The sequence below is a fragment of the Melanerpes formicivorus genome, unplaced genomic scaffold, assembly GCF_026170545.1.
Source record: "Melanerpes formicivorus ecotype bairdi unplaced genomic scaffold, bMelFor1.0.p_v2 SCAF_5, whole genome shotgun sequence".
Classification (NCBI taxonomy): domain Eukaryota; kingdom Metazoa; phylum Chordata; class Aves; order Piciformes; family Picidae; genus Melanerpes; species Melanerpes formicivorus.
This window is the reverse complement of record NW_027142357.1, coordinates 8,196,324-8,219,169: the sequence shown is the minus strand read 5'-3', so window position 1 is coordinate 8,219,169 and position 22,846 is coordinate 8,196,324. Positions and strand designations below refer to the sequence as shown.

Below are 22,846 nucleotides of genomic sequence, written 5' to 3'. Positions count from 1 at the left end.
TGCTTTAATGCTTGGTTTCAGACACTGACCAGTGCTTAAACTTAGCATGAAATGTGTGTTGTGGGCTGGTTTATATGAGGGGAAAAAACATCCTTGAACTTAGGGCTTTAAGATAAAAGACATTTTTGTCTTGTGAAACTCTTTAGTTTCATCTGTCATTTGATTAATCCTATTATTTTATTGTGAGATATACTAAGCATTTGGATTTAGCTTTCTCTTATTAGCCTCCTGACAGTGTCCATCACAGAAAGCAGAAATTTTAATGTATCATAGTATCAGTCAAGGTTGGAAGGGAGCACAAGGATCAGCTAGTTCCAACCTCCCTGCCATGGGCAGGGACACCCCACACTAGATCAGGCTGGCCAGAGCCTCATGCAGCCTGGTCTTAAACACCTCCAGGCCTCAACCACCTCCCTGGACAACCCATTCCAGGGCTTCACCACTCTCATGGGGAAGAACTTCCTCCTCATATCCAGCCTGAATCTCCCCACCTCCAGCTTCATTACATTCCCCCTAGTCCTATCACTACCTGATATCCTGTCCAACTGTATCCTGTGACATTGAACCCAGTTGTGTCTGTCAGCCCAATAAGTTGCTGCAGGCAGTAGTAGAATTCAGGGCAAATTCTGTAACTTGAGTGGAATAGATACTCATGTGCAAGTATGTTGGATCTCCTGGATTGCCTGCCAGTGTAAAGTGTCCTCATACAGCAAATTTGAACAGTTATTTCTTCTTTTGGCATAAATTAATTGTGATTCTTTAAATGAGTTTATGCATGCTTGATATTTTTAGACACGCTGTGAAAGATTTGTTGAAGATCTGCAAAGCTACTCCAAGCAGGTTGAAAGATTTGGTACATTTGGAGATATTCAGGAAGTCAGCAGCTATTTGAAGGAAGCTCAGGAATTAAATACAAAATTGGATGTTGCTGCTGATAAGGTACAGACTAGATTCCAAACTAGTCCAATAGTAGAATTGTAAATCTTAATATTTGTGTTATCAGAATCAACAATTTGCTTAGCAATACAGGTACTGAGGTACTGCAAAATAATTCTTAATTCAGCTATGAAATTTCTACATGAATTGTGATTTATATTGTAAATTTACTGAGCCCAGTAATTCAATACTATGTGGTCTTGAGGTAACAGGGCAGCACTTTGCATAGTGAAAAAGGAGGGTTTGCAGAGAAATAATGCTTTTATATTCTTGGAGGTGCAGTTCCTGAAGCTCATTGCTATCTGCTGTCTGTGGAAGCCCTCATGGTAGTGCAAATTGTAGAGGAATGCCCAGATACCATTTTGAAGCTCTAACTCTGCTCCTCTATTGACTAGCAGGAACACTGAGACATTACTATTAAAGATTGCTTTAACATCAGTTAGAAGCAGCAATCACATAATAGACTGGTTTAGTAACACAAAACTTCATATGAAGTTTGTTGAAGACACCAGAAAACTTCTGTAATGTCTGTGATAAGGACCTGGTATCATGGATGGCCTTGTCTGTGTTTCTGACCTCATTTGTGTCTCAACAGATTGATCAGTTCAATTTAGAAGAAGAGTTCTTTGGCTGGCCGTTATCTGAGTACCCTCAGCATAAAACCATCCAGAATACTCTTGCCCCATATCTTCAACTCTATGAGACAACTGTGGAATTTCTCAGAAAACACGGAGAGTGGACAGAGGGACCGTTCACAGAAGTGAATCCAGACAAAGTAGAGGCAGATGTAGGAAACTACTGCCATGGACTGTACAAACTAGAAAAAACCTTCCGCAATTCTCCGAGCGCATTAGCCATAACAGAGCAAGTTAAAGCAAAAGCAGAGGAATTCAGGTGCCACGTCCCTCTAATCCAGGTGATTTGCAATCCTGGTTTGCAAGAGAGGCACTGGGAAGAGATGTCCAAAATTGCTGGCTTACCACTGGCTCCTTCTGAAGATTCAACTGTCTTGTCATACATTAACTTGCATCTTGAGCCATTCCTAGAAAAGTTTGAGACTATCAGTGAATCAGCCAACAAAGAACATTCTCTGGAAAAGGCTTTAATGAAAATGATTGCTGAATGGGATCAAATGGAGTTCACTCTTCTTGCCTATAAGAAAACAGGAACCCAAATTTTATCATCTGTAGAGGAGATTCAGGTGTTGTTAGATGACCACATTGTCAAAACTCAGACGATGAGAGGATCTCCATTCATTAAACATTATGAAAAGAGAGTAAGGTAGGTTTTCTTTTAAAGAAAGTTACCAAACACCATTATCAAATACGGTTTTTCTGCTCAGTCTGAAGTATAGGCACTTCAAATGTTTTTGTTTAGAATAGAATAGAATAGAATAGAATAGACCACACCAGACTAGACCAGACCAGGTTGGAAGAGACCTTCAAGATCATTGCATCCAACCTATCACCCAACACCACCTAATCAACTAACCCATGTAACCAAGCACCCTGTCAAGTCTCCTCCTGAACACCTCCAATGACGGCGACTCCACCACCTCCCCGGGCAGCCCATTCCAATGGGCAATCACTCTCTCTGTGTAAAACTTCCTCCTGACCTCCAGCCTGAGCTTCCCCTCCTCCTTAAGCACTAAATGAATCTCATTTTAAAGGACTAAAGCTTTTGTCCCATGTCAGCTACATGCTAGTTAATCCCATAAACCTGATTTTTACTTTTAATTAACTTCATGGTAAATGCTAATGTATTTTAGAGGTTGTTAACCCTTTTTTAACTGCTCTGGTGCTTAAGGTACCAGATGAAGCAGAACAGTGCCTTTGTTTTACCAGATAAAACATATGTAATGTATAGATGGGAAGGTTGTAGACTAATTCACACAGGCATGTAGTGACAGGACCGGGGGTAGTGGCTTCAAACTGGAAGAAGCTCAATTTAGATAAAACATTAGGTGGAAATTGTTCCCTTTGAGGGTGGTGATGCACTGAAACAGGTTGGACAGAGGAGTTGTGGAGGCTGCAACCCTGACATGCTGAAAGCCAGGTTGGATGGAGCCTTGAGCAACCTGGTCTACTAGGAGGTGTCCCTGCCCGTGGCAGGGGGGGTTGGAACTAGATGATCTTCTCTTCCAACCCAAACCATTCTATGGTTTTATGAAAATGAAGCAAGATGAATATCAGGGAAGCAATGTAGGGCAACAAGGCTGGTGAGAGGCCTTGAGCACAAGCCCTATGAGGAGAGGCTGAGGGAGCTGGGGTTGTTTAGCCTGGAGAAGAGGAGGCTCGGGGGTGACCTCATTGCTCTCTATAACTACCTGAAAGGTGGTTGTAGCCAGGAAGGGCTTGGTCTCTTCTCTCTAGCAACCAGCATCAGAACAAGGGGACACAGTCTCAAGCTGAGCCAGGGGAAGTTTAGGCTCGAGGTGAGGAGGAAGCTCTTCATGGAGAGAGTCATTCGTCATTGGAATGTGCTGCCCAGGTAGGTGGTGGAGTCACCATCCCTGGAGGTGTTCAAGAGGGGATTGGACGTGGCACTTAGTGCCATGGTCTAGTCATGAGGTCTGTGTTGACAGGTTGGACTCGATGATCTTTGAGGTCTCTTCCAACTTTAGTGATACTGTAATACTGTGATACTGCTATGAAGACTTTTTTTTTTCCTAATGTAGAAAATAAATTTTAAAACTTAGCATTGCATGTTCAAATGTCTATACTTCCATCTCTGGCTATAGATTTTAATCTGGTTTTGTCTCTTTCCCCAATACATGCTTCACTTGCTTCTCAAATCCCTCAGGCATAGCCATATAGTGGTAAAACAATCTTTCCTGTAAGGCTTTTCATATTAACCTGCAAAAATGCTGTTTCAGATTTCAGCACACAAAACTCTGTAAATACAACTACACAGAATGATAGAATGGCTTGGGTTGGACAAAACGTTAGAGGTCATCTAGTCCAACTTCCCTGCTGTGGGCAGGGGCACCTCTCAGCTTAGTCTTGGCTGCTCAAGGCCTCATCCAACCTGGCCTTGAACACCCCCAGGGAGGGAGGAAGCATTCACAACCTGTCTGGGCAACCTATTCCAGAGTCTCACCACCCTTGTACTGAAGAACTTCTTCCTGACATCCAGTCTAAAGCTACTCTCACTCAGCTTCAAACCATTCCCTCTTGTCCTGTCTCTAGAAAAGTCCCTCCCCAGCCTTCCAGTAGGATCTCTTCAGGTATTGAAAGGCAGTTTTAAGGTTCCCCTGGAGTCTTCTCTTCTCTTCTGAACAACCCCAATTGCCTCAGCTTATCCTCATAGCAGAACTGCTGCAGCCCTCGGATCATCTTTGTGGCCCTCCTCTGGGCTCATTCCAACACCTCTGTGTCCTTCTTATGCTGTGGACACCAGAACTGGACACAGTATTTGAGGTGGGGTCTCAGCAGAGCAGAGCAATTCTGTAATTACTACTGGACTATAATGTAAGAGTTCCTTCCTTATTAATGTGAAATAGTAGGGTTTGCCTGCTTCAAATAAGTAAGGAAGGACACTATGGGACTTTCATCCTAGTTTTGGGTGAGTGACAGCATTTGTAGTAACTTTCAAGAGCTAGGTGATAATGCAAGGGCTGCTTTTTCAGTAACACAACAAAGCATGTAGAACTCTGGATTGATGCCAGAGAGAATTCCAAATCACTCATCATTTTTGGTGTAAGCTAGTTAATTGGCTACCTAACTATCCTTTCTTTGGGAGAATCAAAAGCAGCAGAGATGAGTCACCAATACCTAAAATATGAATGAGGGTCTTTAAGTGAAGGAGACAGAGCAGTCTGTTTGTTAGAATCTTTGGTAGGTAAAGGAATGAAGGAGTTAAATGTGTTTTGAATTAATGTTGTTTCATAGGGAATGGGAAGGGAACTTGTTGTTGGTACAGGACATTGTGGATGAATGGCTGAAGGTTCAGGCTACCTGGCTTTATTTGGAGCCAATTTTCAGTTCTCCTGACATCATGGCTCAGATGCCTGAGGAAAGTAGACGATTCAATACTGTGGTCAAGACATGGAAAGAATTAATGAAATCAGTTTTGGAGGTAAGTACAGCTGTCTCTAAGTATATAAAGTGAATTTCTACTGTGTACTCCCCACCCCCCTGCCAAATTACTTCTGATAACACAGTAATCTGTTTTCTGTGTCATTGTAGGCCCCTTTCTTAGATTCATTTTCAGAAGTTTGTCACGTAGAATCATAAAAGCAATGATTGGGAGGGGCCAATGGAGTTCAGGTAGTCTAACTTGTTCTAGAAGCAGAACTTTCACCAATCCTACATCATATGCCCTAGAGCTGTGAAATCAGCAGTGTTCCTTTGGAGAAGAAATTGGGTGAAATAAAAAAGGCAGGATTGTGTGAATGTTGTTGAGTGCTATATTTCTGAACATTGTGTGCTGGATGATCTGTGTGAGAAAATCTTCTAATTGGGGTGTTGTATGCTAATCTAAAAGAGTAGTTTTGAATGTGATGTATGTCAGCACTGGCAAAAGAAAGGATGATGGGTTTTTGGTTTTGGTTTTTTTTTTTTTTTGTTTGTTTGGTTTTTTTGTGTGTGCAGGAGTATGAGTGCTAGAATAGGGGTTAACAATCTCGAGTTAATTCTGGCATTGTTTTCCAGAAGATGGCACTCTGCTTCCACCAATGCAGTGTTGGAGTTCCATGGCTAAAAAGAATGTGCTGTCACAGACTGTGTGGATGGCATTTCTTAAAGCAGAAAGCTACCTTGAGTCTTTCTGTGCTTTTTCACATTTATATGCCATTATATTGTAAAATTCCCTTATTTGCTTAGCTTCCCATCATGAATTTGAATAGTCATATATTCTTTCTTCATTTAAGTATCTGACTTAAACAATGCACATTAATAAGAGTTAAATTATTTAGTGGTTTCATTTCTACTTCCCATAAAGATTAAAAAATTCTAGGATACATAAGTTTTTCTGGTTTTGGAGGGGAGAAGAAAGAAAAAAAGCAAGGCACAGAAGTCCAAGAAAAAATCCCAGTCTGCAACCTATAGTATGTTAAAAATGGTATTCAGAGACTAGAGTTAGTGATGTTTGGTTTAGGTGTTGGGGTTTCTTTTAACTCTTACAAACTTGGTACATTTGTTCCCCTGATCAATGCTGACAGTGTCACTGACAAAGTGAGTTATGTTCATGCTTTCAGTGGCAGAGGATGATGGCATTCCTTGGTTTTCTCTGCATCTTAAGCAGAACTGTAAATAGGAGTTCTATGTTGAGGCATAAATTATTTGTTTCATGACTTTTTTGCATGTGAAAGATAAAAACCCAACCAAAACCCAAACAGAACAGCATATCTAAAACTGGCAACATGGGTTGGTTTACTTTACCAGTTGCACTTACTCTATATGCTAAGGGAACAAAACCTCTTTCTGTTGACAACATACAGTTATTCAATTCTTTGTGCATTAAAAACTGTTATAAAACCAGTTGTGTGCTGACAGCTTAATTGTGTGTGGGTAGAAAGTATGCGTAGTTGCCAAGTTTGTTCTGGTTTGGTGTGATGCAAGAGGCAAGTGACAGAAGGTAAATGTCTCATGTACAAAAGAACACTGTGATTATTGTATTAGGGAAGTGCACCTCCATGAGGCTCAATTAGATAAACACACAGTTCTGTTTTTTTTCAGCAGATGGAAGTATTTGTGGAACGTGAGCAGGGAATGTAACCAAAGCTGAATGAACGTTGCAAATAATTTCCAAATGGGATGAAGTTTTGAGTAGAATCTAAACTTGGAATTTATCATGAAATGCTCCCAAGTGCAGTTGAGCAGCAGTCTGATTACTGCTCAGATCTTCATTGTCACCCTGTGAAAAGTTTGTTTCTTATGACACCTTCTGCACAGCAGTCTGGCTTCACTTGCCCCTTGCAACATGAGACACCTATGCCTCTGCTCTGTGAGATGGTGGTATTCTGTAGACCATAACAGAGACTTTCTGAGTGGGGCATTCTCTGTAATGGGCTCTGACAAAACTCTTCTACTCGTACTGGAACTGGGCAGAAGTATTTGCTTGGTTTGACTTCCTCAGTCATAAATGTGCAAGAGTCCCTGCTTTTCAAGATGTGTCTTGTTTTGGTCCCAAACCCCCATACTTTGTGAGCAAGATAAAAATGCAATGATAACGGGGCTATAAACTGGACTTAAGGCATGTTACATACTAAAATCTGGTGTTCAAACAATACTGTTTCTTTAGAGCTTCTTAGACAGTAACCTGTAGGTCTTTTGTAAAATCTTTTTTAAAAAAATATTTGTAATAATTAACTTTCATCTTCTGCAGTAGCTTTTCTAAACATTTACAGTCATTTAATTTGAGAGGTTAATTTGGAAAGCACTAGAAAGAATTTGGCAAGTCCTCTGTGTCTTAGTATGCATTTTATCCCCTACACAGTGCATATTTATGCAAGAAATCCAGGCCTCATTCTGTAGCACACCTTGACAGGTATTATTCAGGAGCTGTTGAAAAAAGAAATGAGAATGCAAGATTTTAGATTCTTAAAGCAATTCTAACTTGTCATGTTGTAAAAATCTTTAAATGTGTCTTTAGTAAGTAAACATGTTAGGATCAGAGAATACCTTGTCTTACATCACATTACTGGTTAGTACTGAAGTGTCAGTCTTGTCTAGGTACAAATTTGCCACCTCAATACTTATAATGTCATGCATGTATATTTATTATTAAATACGTATTTTATGTGGAAGGATGAATTGATCCTATTTTGAAAGTTATTTTCATAAATAACATTTAGTATTTTGACAAATTTACTTCAATACCAACTGCCTAACTGCCTTTCCAGTGAGTCCTGTCAAGGAAGGAAGTTAGTAAACTGTTAAACCAAACAATGGTTTGAGTAAAAGTGAATTTGAACTAAAGATTCATTTTGCCGAAGACTCCTTGCAGTATTGTGTAGTGGTTTACGTGAGAAGGCATTAACATTTTTCTTTGGAATAATTGCTTTTCCAGGACAAACATGTGTTGGCAGTGGTAAAAATAGACAAGATGTTGGGAAAACTGAAGAAGTGCAATGAATTTTTGGAGCTAATTCTCAAGGGACTTAATGAATACCTAGAGAAGAAGCGCCTCTTCTTTCCCAGATTCTTTTTCTTATCTAACGATGAGCTCCTTGAGATTCTGTCAGAGACTAAAGACCCAACTCGGTATGGTAACGTTTGATAGATGTATTTGTGATGCACAGTGCATGCACACAGTCTTGTCATACTGTTTCTCTGAGCCCACCACTCTCTTTTCTCACTGACAGCCATGGTATCTAATTGGTTAGATTTTATGATAAGTAAATGCAGAGTAATTCTTAGTGTGGGTAATTAAGTTCAGTTCTGTTTTCTAAACTAGTAACCCTTCCATCCACTGGTTTTCAGAAGAAAAGTCCATGTAGTGATTTATGGTGAAATTAACATACCTGATTTTTCCCAGTAGAAGAGTATTGAATGGGCCTGTCTGGCACTGACTTGAGTTTTATTCTTTTAGGGACAGTCCTAATTAAAGGTTTTCAGAAGCTTTTTACTGAGCTTTAGCTCTCTCTGGGATTTTTGTTCCCCGATCTCATTCAGAATTCAAAACAGTGTAACTCAATATAAGTCCTTCTTATACGGAGTGGAATTAACTTTGTGAAGATTCCAGCAGACGTGATCTTGTTAAGCAATATAACTTTCCCTATAAGCAGAGGAATTGGAGTTTGATTCCAGTATGCTGACTTGATAGTGTGCAGTGAGTGCAGTGCAAGGTCATGCAAATTAAATAAGAATAAAAACAAAAAATAAAATGCCAGCTCTGTCACAGAGAAATACTAATACAGTGCTATGAACAGGATAAGAGATCTTGTGAGGAACAAAAAAAACTTAGAAGGGGTTTTATGTTTATTATAAGGACCTGTGTTAAGGTTGTACATAGTTGCTTTTCCCAATTCCTTAATGTTTACTCCATTTTGATGGGAAGGTGTAAATAATGAAATGTTATGTAATCTAGATGAATTAGCAGAACACTTCTTTATCCTTACATGCTACAGAGCCTAGAATACTTCACATCTTTAAACTCATCTTCAAAAAATCATTGTGGTAGGCATCTTGCAGTGGGTAGTATGCCAGAATTGTTGTTGAGAATCAACTCTTTAATAGACTTAGGTCTTGTATGTACACTAGAAATTGTTTATTGTTTTTGTTTAAATTAGATCTTCGGTACTGTTGGCAAAAAAAAAATGGTCAGAAGCTGTCTAATACTGGTTTTGCTTTCCAGAGTACAACCTCACTTGAAAAAATGTTTTGAGGGAATTGCAAGAGTGGAATTTACTGATGTGTTAGATATTACACACATGAAAAGTAATGAAGGAGAGACTGTGGAACTCATAGAGACAATCTCGACATCAGAAGCTAGAGGTCAAGTTGAAAAATGGCTGGTTGAGCTGGAGGCAGCTATGCTGAAGTCTATCCACAAGGTAACAAGGCCAACCTCTTCTGATTCATTCTACATTTGATGAGATTCAGAATATTCAGATTATTATACATTTGATGAGATATTGAATAAGATTGAACTGTGATTGACTGTGGGTTTTTTTCATAATATTCCTCTTAATGATGACTGCCTTAATCAAGACCCTGAACGCTTCAGATTGCAGATTGCATTGGGTTGGAAGGGACTTTCAAAGGTCATTTTGTCCAAGCCCCCTGTAGTGAACAGGGACACCTCCAACTAGGTCAAATATGGCGACCAGGATGTCATGTGGGACAGTTTTAAACACTTTCCACAAGCCCAAGTAGATGCCATCAACTGCTTTTCTCTTGCGCACTTGTGCTGTAACTCCATCACAGAAAGTCACCCAGTTCATCAGGCAGTATTTGCCCTTGGTGAAACTGTGTTGGTTATCACCAATCATCTCTTCTTCATTTTCCATATGCCTTAGCAAGGCCTTCAGGAGGATCTGCTCCATGACCGTGCCACGCACAGAGGTTGGACTGACAGGCCTAGAGTTTCCAGGGTTCTTCCTTGTTCCCCATGTTCAAGATGGGGGTGATGTTTCCCCTTTTCCAGCCACCAGGGACTTCACTAGGCTGCCAGGACTTTTTGAGTGTGAGGGACAGTGACTTGGCAAGTTCATCTGCAGTTCTCTCAGACTCATGGGTGGATTCAACGGGCCACATGAACTTGTGCACCTTGGCGTTCTTTAGGTGGTCTCAAACCTGCTCTTTGCTTGCAGTGAGCTGATCTTCCTTTTCCCACTCCCCACCTGTGTTCTCTGGAGCTTGGGTGGTACAGCCGGAGCTCTTGCTGGTGACCACTGAGGCAAAATTGAACACCCCAGCCTTCTCCATGTCCATTGTGACCAGGTCTCCATTCTGCTTTTGGAGAGGCCCTGCATCTTTCCTAGTCACCTCTTTGTCCCTGATGTACCTGAAAATTTTTTCTTTTTCCCCTTTATGTCGCTAGCCAAGTTCAGTTCTGCTTCTAAGTAAATTGTAATTGTGCTTGTGTTCTAGTTTCATTGTAGATGGAGCTAGAAAATTGTAACTGTCTGATGGCAAGAATAGATTTGGAATGTGTTATGAAATCAGTTCTGTGCAATCACTTGGTTTATTTTATGACATTTTGGGCTTTTTTGAGCTTTGCTGAGAGATTTGTTGCGAGTGTCAGTGTATGCAATTGAATTTGAGTCTCAATCTCGACCCTGATTTTTATTTTTTTTTAAATAATAATAAAAAAATCTAACACAAATAATTCTAAAGCAGAACAGTTCCTGGTTTAGTTACATTTTTCCTCTCTAGGTCATTGGGGATGCAATCGAAGCTTATCCAAAAACTCCACGTGTTAACTGGGTGAGAGAGTGGCCTGGACAAACAGTTCTGTGTGTATCCCAAACTTTCTGGACCATGCAAGTGCAGATGTCTATTAGAAATGGTCAAAGGGTAAGAATAGTTAAAACTTCTTCCCTAATCTTTAGTGCTGTTTCTGACGATGGTCTGGGACCCGAACTGGAAGGTGTCTTGTCAGGTAATGACTGCATATGTCTGTCTGGTGCAGAATTTATAATCCATTAGCTAATGCTGTTGGAAACATAGGTACTTAAAGTATGGATTAAGATGTAGGATGTGTGTTTTGTAGAACCCCTCTTCTGTTTATCATGAGAGCTAAATGCTCTCACCTGTTTGATTTGGAAGCGTTCCAGAATTACCACCATCAGCTAAGGCATCTCAATTTTCATTCCCTTGGACAGAAAGAAACATCAAGGTGTTCACAGCTAGACACAAAGATAGAATTTTTGTGACACTTGATGATGCTCTCACTTGTTTTCTTTCATATGTTTTGCTATCCCATAGTATCAATTAAAAGACCCTGTATTGTGGGTTTGGATTCTGCTTCTCCATAAATATTTAAGCTAGAGAAACGCAAAGTATAATGCAGAGATAAGGACTATTTCTTGTGTTCCAGGAAAATGATAGTGTGTGCTGGTTTTTCTCCATGTACATACACCCATATACATATATATGTATATATATATATATATATATATATAATATTTGTACTATGGTTCTGTAAAAGTAGAAGGGCATCATACCACTGTTATGGTGAGAAGGAACATTTGAATATAGAGAAGGAAGAGTAATACAAGAAAAAATAATCATGCCTTAGATGTGATGTGCAACTTCTAAATATTTTTGCAGGCACTAGAGGATTTTTTGGAGCAGAATAACAGACAGATTGAGGACATTGTCACCTTGGTGCGAGGAGAGCTGTCTAAGCAAAATCGAGTGACTCTAGGAGCACTTGTTGTGCTGGATGTTCATGCTAGGGATGTTCTTGCATCTCTAATAAGCAAGGAAGTCAAAGATGAAAGTGATTTTGAATGGTTAAGTCAACTTAGGTACTACTGGGAGGTAAGTGATACTTCTCAGTTGTGTTAGAAGGTAATTTCAGTTTTACAATCTCTGCTTGCTTGCTCACCCAGAGAGTGGTTACACTACTAGGAGAATTCCTGCTAATAAGAGAAGACCTATAACCAGTAATTTTATGGATTGCTAACTAGAATGGCCACCAGCCAGGTTCAGACAGCTTTTGATCAAAATTCCTTTTTTTCATCAGTGCTGAGCCTCAGAACATTTGATGAATTTGCAGGGGGGTGTTGCTGACAATATGTATTTTGGTTTTCTGATTCTGCAGGACAGAGAATGCTGTAGGGAAGATTTTCAGTTAGAGGTTTTTTATCAGACTTACTGTCTTTATTACTTTATTTGTGCATTACATTTACTGAAGATATAACAGTTTTTATACTGGGAAGTGGTAGGATGCCATATGTTACATTCATCAGAAAGAGATTTCCTGTAAGACAGGAGACATGGCTTGTGAAATTAAAATGTGTATGTGTAGAATGTTGTTTTGCTGTGCCAGCCATCAGATTGCCAGTAAGTACAGCTATTGGTCATGATTACTTCTCTTTACCTTTTAGAAAGTGTGTTAACTTTCTAAGTAGCTACACAAGTTGGTTTTACACTGATAGGGTCATTTTTAGGTAGCTATTGATGTAGAAAATGGTCCTTTTTGTTCAACAGTATTGGTTAATTGGCAATTTAGTTTGTATTTGAATCACAGTGAAACTAGTGTCTCAGAGCAATCAGTAGTCTGACATGTAATTGTTTCTAACGGCATCAGGTCTGTTAAAGAACCTCAGAGTGCTGAGTTGTGGATATGGGGTTTTAAAAAAATAATCTACAAAATTAACACCTTGTTCTTTAGGATGGACAACTGGAAACAAAGATGATCAATGCTGGGCTGAGATATGGATATGAATATCTTGGTAATACCCCGAGGCTGGTTATTACCCCACTCACAGACAGATGCTACAGGTAAAAATTGCAAGTTATTAAATGTACTGTATTGGCAAGAATTTAGTTAGCTGAGATATTTGCATTAGTCCTGAGAACAGGTGACTCCAGAATTGGTTTCTTTTATGCTCTAATAGGCATATAATTAGCATAAGATATATTTCTGGTGGTGAAATAGAATTGATCCTGTATGAATAGTTTAATTTATGAGAGGATTTAGATTTAACAGGTGTGAACTAGTAAACATTATACTTTACTACTCATTGTAAAGTACAGCTGGCCAGAAGCGAGCAAACTGCTGTACCATCACAGGAAAAAGCAGACAGGAAACAGATCTGTAAAAGTTTCTGGTAAAAGTTGGAGCAGCTACAAAAATAGCATTAACATTGGCACAATTGGTTTTGTTTTTAATTCTTTCTATTTTGTTTCCAGAACCCTGTTTGGTGCATTAAACCTACATCTTGGAGGTGCCGCTGAAGGTCCTGCTGGAACTGGAAAAACAGAAACTACCAAAGATTTAGCAAAGGCTTTAGCTAAACAGTGTGTGGTTTTCAATTGTTCTGATGGATTGGATTACCTTGCCTTAGGAAAATTTTTTAAGGTTTGCATAACTCTTGAGGGGTCATGTTCTCCATTTTTAAACAAGTGACATCTTGAGTGACTTTATCAGTTAGTGCTCTGGGTCAGAGCACTCTGGATCAGTCCTTTGTGCATTACAGCAGGATTGGGGTTGATCAGTATGTCCAAAGTAAGTCATTACCTAGTAATTAGTTGCACCTGTCTCTTGTAGGGTTTATTGTCTTCTGGAGCATGGGCTTGCTTTGATGAATTCAACAGGATTGATTTGGAAGTACTCTCTGTGGTTGCTCAGCAGATTTTTACTATCCAAAGAGGTAAACTGTTATTTTAATCATATCTTTTGCTTACCTATGGCAAACAATAAAGATGCAACAAAACCTGCCCATCAGTGATGTTAGTTTTTATTTCTTCATAGGCATTAATTCTGGGTCAGATCTATTAGTATTTGAAGGAACTGAACTGAAACTGAACCCTACATGTGCTGTCTTCATTACCATGAATCCTGGTTATGCTGGCCGTTCAGAGCTGCCTGATAATCTCAAGGTACTGTTAACACCTGTCATTGTATCACTTTAAATAGCAGGAAGTAAAAGAAGAAATCACTTTGTCAAATTAATAAGTTTTTAAGAATGTTTGATATTGTTTACCTTCAAGTTTTCATTACACTGGTGTAGGAATAGAATAGAATAGACTAGACTAGACTAGACTAGACTAGAATAGACCAGACCAGACCAGGTTGGAAGAGACCTTCAAGATCATCACGTCCAACCTATCATCCAACACCACCCAACCAACTAAACTATGCAACCAAGCACCCTGTCAAATCTCCTCCTGAACACCTCCAGCGATGGCAACTCCACCACCTCCCTGGGCAGCCTAACAGCATCAACTCCTTTGTGGTGGTTGGATTGTGCCCCCTATTCCTTCTACAGCTTGTGGTCTTCTGTGTGGTTTTGTGCTTAATCTTGAATGAGGAGGACCTACAACCAGGAATTGTCACAGTGCAAAGTAAAGTATTTCTGAGAAGACATTGAAGATATTATTGTTGTAATTGCAAGTTGAATTTGATTGGCTATTACTGTATTAATGAAATAATGACATGACCTATTTTATCTAATTGTAGAGAAAAGTTGGTGTATGATAATACGGTGTCCATTTTCTGAAGGGATTTTTCATATGTATGTTTCACAGGCTCTCTTCAGATCAGTAGCTATGATGGTCCCTGACTATGCCATGATTGCAGAGATTGTTCTGTATTCCTGTGGGTTTGTTACTTCTCGACCTCTGTCTGTGAAGATCGTAGCTACTTACCGGCTGTGCTCAGAGCAGTTGTCTTCTCAGCACCACTATGATTATGGGATGAGAGCTGTGAAGTCAGTTCTCACTGCTGCCGGCAACCTGAAGGTGCATGATTTCTTGAATGTTCTTTGTCATTCCATAGCTTAGTAAGATGTCATTCTGGTACCAGAAGGTAGACTGTTCCACACAGCTGTGTGTGGAAATGGGAAGGGTGTGTAGTATAGCATGAGCTGGGAGAAGTCAAGAGATAAAGCTACCAGGCCATTCACTTGTCACTGAATGAGAGCTTGTTAAGTGTGCTGGTTATCTTTCAACAGTTGTGGTTACAAACGTCCTGTGGCTTGGCTCTGCTTTCTTAGCAGGTTCAGATACTAGTCTGTGTCATAGTCAGATACTTTGCCATAGTCTGTGAATGCTTTCCAGTAACACCTTGGCTGTTACCCACCACATAGGACTTTGATCACTCTTACCTCTAAGAACAATGGTGTATGATGTGGTGTTTTGGTTTGACTTCCCTTTTGGGTGAATGCAGATGCTGGACTAAGAAAATCAGCTGTTGTTTTATTAACTCAGTTTTATTTGGGCAGACTGGTATAGTTTGTAGTTCTCTTCCATTCCAGGTTTTTTTCAACTTACAATCTAACTATTACAAACAAATTCTACAAACTTCAAAGTTCATAGCTAAGCTATGTGTTGTGGCAAAGGACTCACATTTTTAGTTTTTTCCAATAACCTGGGAGAGACCTGTGTATGCAAGCTGTCAGAATTTCCACTTGATGGGGCAGATGTTTTATGTCAAAACAGGGGAAATTACCCTTCTTGGTAAGAAAAGGAGTACATCTCAAGAAGGAAAAAAATGTATAGTTTAAGAAAAAATATCACATTTATAGTAACACACATCACTGAGCATAAATGCAAGTGAAACTGGCCTGATTATAGAAATGTACTGCAAACACCTTGCTATGACTGTATCAACATAAATCTGGGATATTTGTTGTTACCAGTTCACCTGAACCTGCCAAAACCATTGCACAGATGCACAACAGGAAATATTCAGTAAAACAGCTGAGTTGGACTTTTTTAACTACAGCAATCAACTAACATTACTTTTTCTATTTTTAAGCTGAAATACCCATCAGAAGATGAAGAAATTTTGCTCCTTAGATCCATTACAGATGTCAACCTGCCGAAATTCTTGTCTCATGATATTCCACTTTTTGAGGTAGAAAATCTACAGATTTTTAGCTAAAAATGATTGAAATGTTATAATACTATTTTTATATAGAGTATATTTAAGATTTCAGATTATTAGGGAGGGAAAGAGACTCAGTTTTTTTGAATGTTCCTGTGTTATGAGATTAGAGGCACAAACGAGGCTAAAATATCAACAGCAAGGCTATTTATTAACAGAATAAAGTGGATGGATCAGAAGGAGAGAGAGAGAGAGAGAAAAGAGGGAGAGAGAAGAGGAAAGGAATTATATTACCACTTGTGGAGGAAGGGTGCTGCCTTGTTGGCTGTGCTGTCCTCTGCTGGAGGAGGGGAGGGAGAGATCCCAAAGTCCAAGTCCTTCTCTGAGCAGCCCCTTCTGCCTGCTGCAACTCATGGAGCTGAACTTAGGACACGGAGAGAAGGTTCCTCGTGGTCTGCTTCTTCCAGGCTACATAGTGATGTGTCTGTCCTTTTCTCTCCTGGTATTTTTTTCGTTTTTCTTCAAAGCAGCCTTGCCCCGGTCTTTTCCTTCTTTTGAGCCAGTAGTTGCTCAGGTCGTTTATACAGTCTGCCCAATACACATCAGCTATTGTCTGGGCAAGCAACAAAGGTGATTTTATCTTTGTTGAGTTACATCAAGAGAGACAAGATTTAGTCTCTTACAGGTAGGCACCGGTAGTCTCCTCTTCAGAAGACAAAACTGGGATTTTCATTTAAAATGTAAAAACCAGTAAATAGACCTAAGAGGCCCACATTCATTCTTGCCTTGAGCTGATCTCAGAACTGAGCTGGATAAAATGATCTGCAACTTGCTGCTCTAATGTTCAGGTCGCACTAACACAGTGTAGTGCTCTAACCCTAGTCAGCAACCAAAAATAACGTCAGCACCTTTTTCAATGTTAGTGGAAAGATCTCTTATGAAAAAAGGAATTTGTTTCTTCATATACAGACATGGGAACTTGAGTGCAGTTTACACATGACATCAAAAGTTCTTGACAGTTCCTTAGTACTGGAATAGAGATATTTTAGCAGTCATATTAGTTACAATTACATCTTTAGTGAACTAATAATTATTAATATATATACCTATTAAGATTAACTAAAATAATCGACACATAAGCTCATGTTTATCCCAAAAGAATATGCTTAGATAGTTAATGACTTCTGTGTGCCCAGGTAAACATGAAAAAAGTACATGAAAAAACTGTCTGTAACTAATTACAAAGTCAGAACTTTGGCTCAGGCAGAGGTGACATGAAATTTACAATTATTTTGTATTGATCAAAATAGTTATTATTCTGCCTTGTGACAACAAAGGGTTGATTGCATGAGTTTCAAACCAAACGGCTGTGACAATAAGTGTACTTTCCAATTAATTGTTTGGATAGGGTATTACTTCTGACTTGTTTCCTGGTGTGAAGCTACCAAAACCAGACTACAATGACCTGTTGGATGCCATCAGGAAAAACTGTAATGATCTGAATTTGCAAATGACCGATGCTTTTACCAATAAGATCCTGCAGCTCTATGAGATGATGATTGTGCGTCATGGCTTTATGATAGTTGGAGAGCCTTTTGGTGGAAAAACATCTGCTTACCGAGTTCTGGCGAGAGCACTGGGAGACATGTGTGAGAAGGTATCCAAGCAGGTTTATAAATGCTTCTGGCAAAAACTCTTCCCAAACAAATTTTAGAACATATTTTAGTATTCATGCTGAATGCGGAATTTACTTTTAGGGAATTAAAAGTATAAGGAGAAGCTAAAGGCTTCAATTGCAAAGCTGTGTTTTCAAACTTAGGAAAGCTGGGATGACTCAGTTTTAAAACCACACATTTCATGTGTTTCTGCACATGGTGTTTAAATTCTTACCTTGGATTGGACAAAGAAAGAGTCAGCTACCTAAAATTTTAAGATCAACTGTTCCTTTAAAAGCTTTGTACAAGATTGCCAACTTACTTTCATGAGAGCTACTGAACTCTTGTTCTAAAATGAATACTCTCTTTTAAAAGGCACTGCTAGTTCTCATTTATCATGCCACATTTCAGTATTGAAATTAAGACTCCCAATGACCTATGATAAAGTTGGGATAATTGTCCTTAGACACTTGTTAACTGTCTTCCAAATGTAATGTGTGATGTCTCTTCTGCTGTAAATGAGTGAAAGTTTAATGAAAAATTACTGTGTCAATTAAAAAAATGATGTGATAAATAGCCTGTTTGGTGTTATATTTTATTGCTGTGTTGTCTTCAGGGGCTGATGGAAGAAAACAAAGTTCAGATCACTGTTCTAAATCCTAAATCCATAACAATGGGGCAACTGTATGGACAGTTTGATCCAGTCTCGCATGAATGGTCAGATGGCATCCTAGCAGTGAGCTTCAGAGCATTTGCTTCTTCCCCGGTAAGTGCCTAACATGCATACAGATTTTGGGAAGTGAATTTTCAGTTTATCCATTTTAGATTTGAATTCCATGTGGTTTGAACCCCCTTTGTAGGATTCACGTGCTTCATCACCTGAATGCAGAAACTGCAGTTGGTTTGATTGTAGCATGATCCATACCAAGTACTTTTTGGATGCTGGTGATCTAAGATTTCTGTTTCAGAACTCCTTATGTGAGGATGAAGGGGTTTGCTTGTTGGGTGCATGTTATAAATAAATATTTAGTCTTTCTACCATATTGTCACGCTTTGTTGTGTCATGTTATGGCCCAAATCTGTGCTGATTATGTGTATGGTCATTTTAACATGTATTGTGGAAGAAGCTGCTGAGCATGACTTATTGCTGACCTTCCATTAAAGTCTGTTGAAAGATTTTCACTGCGTAAAATAACAGTAGATCTGAAATTTATATTTTACAATAAACGTAATAAAATAAATAGCAAATGCCTGGTTACAAATATTTTCTGCTAACTAGACCCCAGATAGAAAATGGCTGGTGTTTGATGGACCAGTGGATGCAGTGTGGATTGAGAATATGAATACCGTGCTTGATGATAATAAAAAGTTGTGCCTCATGAGTGGAGAGATCATCACAATGTCACAGCAGATGAGCCTCATTTTTGAGCCAATGGATTTAGAAGTTGCTTCTCCTGCTACTGTAAGCACCTGTCTTTGAAAGGCTGATTACAAGTGTCTTTGATTATTGTGAGAGTTACTCTAACTTCTAGAACATATACTTCACTGAGAACAGTAATCATAAGTTTGCATTTCTTTGGGTACTTCTAAAGTAAAGAATCTTGTAGCTTGATTTTCTTGTTGAAATTTTTCATAATCTTACAATATGATGTGAAAAATAACATATTTGCATATCTAATGTAAATAATTACATATAGTACCTGTTCAGTGTCCAGCCTTTGCAAGTGCATGGCAATAAAAATAAAATAATTCACATCCAAGTCTTTAATTTCCTAGACCAATTCTGGTACAACCAACAATCCCCTCATTGCTGGCACCTGTCTATACCTGCCACACTTATTTTTTCTGATGGCACTTTGTGGAATGCAAACAATTCTCTTAAATATGAATACAGGATTCAGATAATAATGTAAACAGGTCAAAATATCTGTTTATTCATACCAGGAAAGAAGTTCTACTTTACAATTACATTAAAATTTAAGTTTACGCATTAAGCAATCCAATAGTTTATTGTCTTTTGTGACCTTACTCTTGGAAACTATTCAAGAGGAAAATCTTGTCTTTAATATTAGGTCTCCTACTGGCTGAAGAAATAGAGCTTCTCTGGAGCTTGCCCCAGAGCTCACAGAACCCCACTGTACACTTTGTAGCAGCTTCTCATAATCCCAGAAACTGTCTGTTGTTACAGTGAGGGTTGGGTTATTATTGATAAGAATGGAATTTTAGAGATTGCATAGGAGATGATATTCTTGTTTGTTTCTTCCCCCCCCCACCTTTTTTCAGGTTTCCAGGTGTGGTATGATCTATATGGAGCCTCATATGTTAGGCTGGAGACCATTAATGTTGTCTTGGCTAAACACAATGCCCTCAGGAGTCAGCTCTGCACATAAAGAATTTATAACAGGCACGTTTGACAGAATGGTTCCGCTCTGTCTTGAGTTTATCAGGAAATACACAAAGGTAGGAGAAAGAATTTTTCAATGAACTAGGGAACTTCCAAGTACCAAAGGAACAAATTTTTTTAATTGGATTGTATTAATTTATTACTTTTTAGAAAGAGCTGTTAAGATGAAGGCTGTGAGCAAAGTTTTTGTGCCTTATTTAACTTGCCTCTTAATGCATTTTAGAAACATTCATTCTACAGGGTTTTTTATCTCCATAGAGAAAAAACTATACCATCCAGTACAGCCTCTTTTCAGTGAGTAAAGCACACCTGCAACTGAGAGCACTTTTCTTTTCAGGAGCTGTCTCCTACTTCAGATACAAACTTAATTCGGTCCCTAATGAATCTGATGGACTGCATGATGGATGAATTTGCAGATGAAGATAAAGTTAAAACTATGAAGGACAATGACATTTTCTCATGGCTCGAGGTAGGCAGTTTGTTTAACATCTGGAATAGGGGATTCCAAACAGGCTGTAGTGAAATGGACTCCAGGAGCAATAAACTTTGTTTTGTAATTAGACTGTATCTTTGGTAATGTCCATTGTGGAAAATACAGTTACATGCTTTGTAATTGATACATTGTTGAATCTGATGTGTTTCATGTCTTGATATAAATACAATGAATTTTATACAAACCAGACAAAATTGTGCATTATTATCCAGTATCTGTTATCTCTGTTTATTCCTGTTAGATCAATGCTATCTAAGGACTGCAATTTATGACAAGCCCTGTTAGCAGACATAGCCATCACTCTGTGAGACAGGCCTTTGAGTAACAGAGAGATAATCTAAACTGTTCTGGAATCAACAGCACTCTGTACTGAACTCTCAAAATCGCAGCTCTGTGCTGAGCAAGTCAGGCATTCTGCTGCCAGGCAAAGGTGATCAGTTGCTGATAGTTAACACAATAGTGTTCTGTTGTACCAGCAGCATGCTTCCAAGCCACATACGTTGAATCAGCTTGGTCCAGTGTAATTTTACTGCAATTTGTGGCAGAGATTTCTTTGATTTCAGTGAACAAGAACTTTGTAATATGCAGGTACTAAAGCTGCATTTTGTTTTTTTTCCAACTCTAGGGTATGTTTTTGTTTTCACTGGTATGGTCTGTGGGAGCTAGCTGCAAGGGAGATGATCGACTGAAATTTGACAGAGTCCTGCGAGAAATGCTTAATGGATCCATTAGTGAGGAGACAAGAGAGCAGTACAAGTTGTTGGGTGATATTGATCAGATGCTTTCAACAGCTTTCACACTCCCCTTTCCAGCAGAAGGAACAATTTATGATTATAGGTTTGTGAAAAAGGTGAGGATTGCAAACGTGGAGGCCTCCATTTGGAGCTCATCTTCCATAAATGCTGCCAGCTTTGTGTCATTAGTGTAAATGTGTTTCTGCTGCTTTTGTCACTGAATAGGCCAGACATCTGTCCTTGTAAGCTGGTGATGGGCTGGGGCTCTGGCTGGGACTTGCAGTGCCAAAGCCTGTCATTTTGGCTACTGCGTTAACTGCCTCTTGTGGCAGAAGAGGTTTGTAGCAAATCTCAACTAGTTCATTTTTCTGTTGGTTTATTTTTTGTTTTTTAATCCTTGATTTATTTAAAGATTATTTTATTTGAATTTTAAGTCCTTTTCTTAGGTTGAGGAAGTCCTTGATACACTTCAAGCCATAACTTTTCATTACTGTAGCAGGCTGCTATGCTGATGCTGCTTCTCCGCCCCTTTTTTCCTGGGATTACAATGTGAACCCATTGTTTTCTTCTCCTGGTGGAGAAGAAAACTTCACCCACTGGATCTGGTGTACTGCAGCCTCCAAGATTAAGTAAATGTGTTTTTTTTTCCAGTGTGTCATGCCTTTGAAGTCCTGTTGCAGTACAGTGAGATTGCAGCTCATGCATGATTTCCTTGCCAGGGAAAATGGCTGAGACTTAAGAGGCAGTAAAGGCTTCATGTCTTCTGTTCACAACCCATAAAAATGTGTTATTCTAGTAAAGGAAGTTTTGTGTTCAGAGGTGGGAATGTGCTCCCTCTAGGAAAGACTTAAGATGGGACCAATCTCTATGAATTTCATATTTACTTTTGTCTCAAGTTCTACATTTTTGGGATAGAAGTTACACAGTTGCTTCAGGGTTATTTACAATTGGTTTTAATCTTCTTATATTAAATTTACTACTGGGAAGTGTCAAGATTCCTCTAGTAGGCTGATCTGATAGAAAAATCTTTGCTCTGGAGCTTCAGAACTACCAATTCTGCCCTCAGATGTCATAGCTAGGAGATATTTTTTATGAGGGAGAGTCTGTGAAAAGGCTGACTATGCTTTTTTAGTTTGTGATCACAACTATACAGTAATTTTGTCTATTATTAGATCTTTCTATACTATATGTAATACAGATAAAAATATCTCAGATTGAGAGCACTGCATTATGAAACAAACCTATAGAATTATTGTTTTATCTTTTTTGTAATGTGTTGATAATTCCATCTGATAAGTCCTAGAACTTTGAGTTTTCTATTGTCATTAGTGTTTGTTCCTGTTTATAATAAACATATGACTTTGTTATAAATTCAAATAGGGAGCAGGAATGTGGGAACCCTGGGTAGAAACACTAAAATCAGCTCCTCCTATACCTGAAGATATGATGTTTAATGAAATAATTGTACCAACTCTGGATACTGTTCGATACATGGCGCTGATGGAACTGCTGACAGTGCATCAAAAACCTTCTATATTTGTGGGGCCAACAGGAACTGGAAAAAGCACCTATATTAATGTAAGTGCTTTTGGTACTGACATTAGACATGGTTATAAATATGGGAAGATGAGGAATAATTTGGTAGCTTTTTCTAAAAAAGTAAAATGAGATATGAATT

The 22,846-nt window shown here is 38.9% G+C and overlaps 1 protein-coding gene across 1 annotated transcript in view; it reads left to right on the top strand.

The window, feature by feature from the left end:
* DNAH7 (dynein axonemal heavy chain 7) overlaps positions 1-22,846 on the top strand; it is an 81,607-nt gene that overhangs the window by 15,408 nt on the left and 43,353 nt on the right. The window contains exons 16-35 of the mRNA XM_068137975.1: positions 793-939; positions 1,532-2,217; positions 4,827-5,013; positions 7,948-8,141; positions 9,235-9,433; positions 10,758-10,898; positions 11,655-11,867; positions 12,724-12,833; positions 13,245-13,413; positions 13,603-13,705; positions 13,807-13,934; positions 14,583-14,795; positions 15,814-15,912; positions 17,291-17,539; positions 18,154-18,303; positions 18,817-18,999; positions 19,821-19,997; positions 20,279-20,410; positions 21,060-21,284; positions 22,549-22,746. Of these exons, the coding sequence (XP_067994076.1) occupies positions 793-939; positions 1,532-2,217; positions 4,827-5,013; positions 7,948-8,141; positions 9,235-9,433; positions 10,758-10,898; positions 11,655-11,867; positions 12,724-12,833; positions 13,245-13,413; positions 13,603-13,705; positions 13,807-13,934; positions 14,583-14,795; positions 15,814-15,912; positions 17,291-17,539; positions 18,154-18,303; positions 18,817-18,999; positions 19,821-19,997; positions 20,279-20,410; positions 21,060-21,284; positions 22,549-22,746 (3,903 nt within the window). The remainder of the gene's footprint in view (positions 1-792; positions 940-1,531; positions 2,218-4,826; positions 5,014-7,947; positions 8,142-9,234; positions 9,434-10,757; positions 10,899-11,654; positions 11,868-12,723; positions 12,834-13,244; positions 13,414-13,602; positions 13,706-13,806; positions 13,935-14,582; positions 14,796-15,813; positions 15,913-17,290; positions 17,540-18,153; positions 18,304-18,816; positions 19,000-19,820; positions 19,998-20,278; positions 20,411-21,059; positions 21,285-22,548; positions 22,747-22,846) is intronic.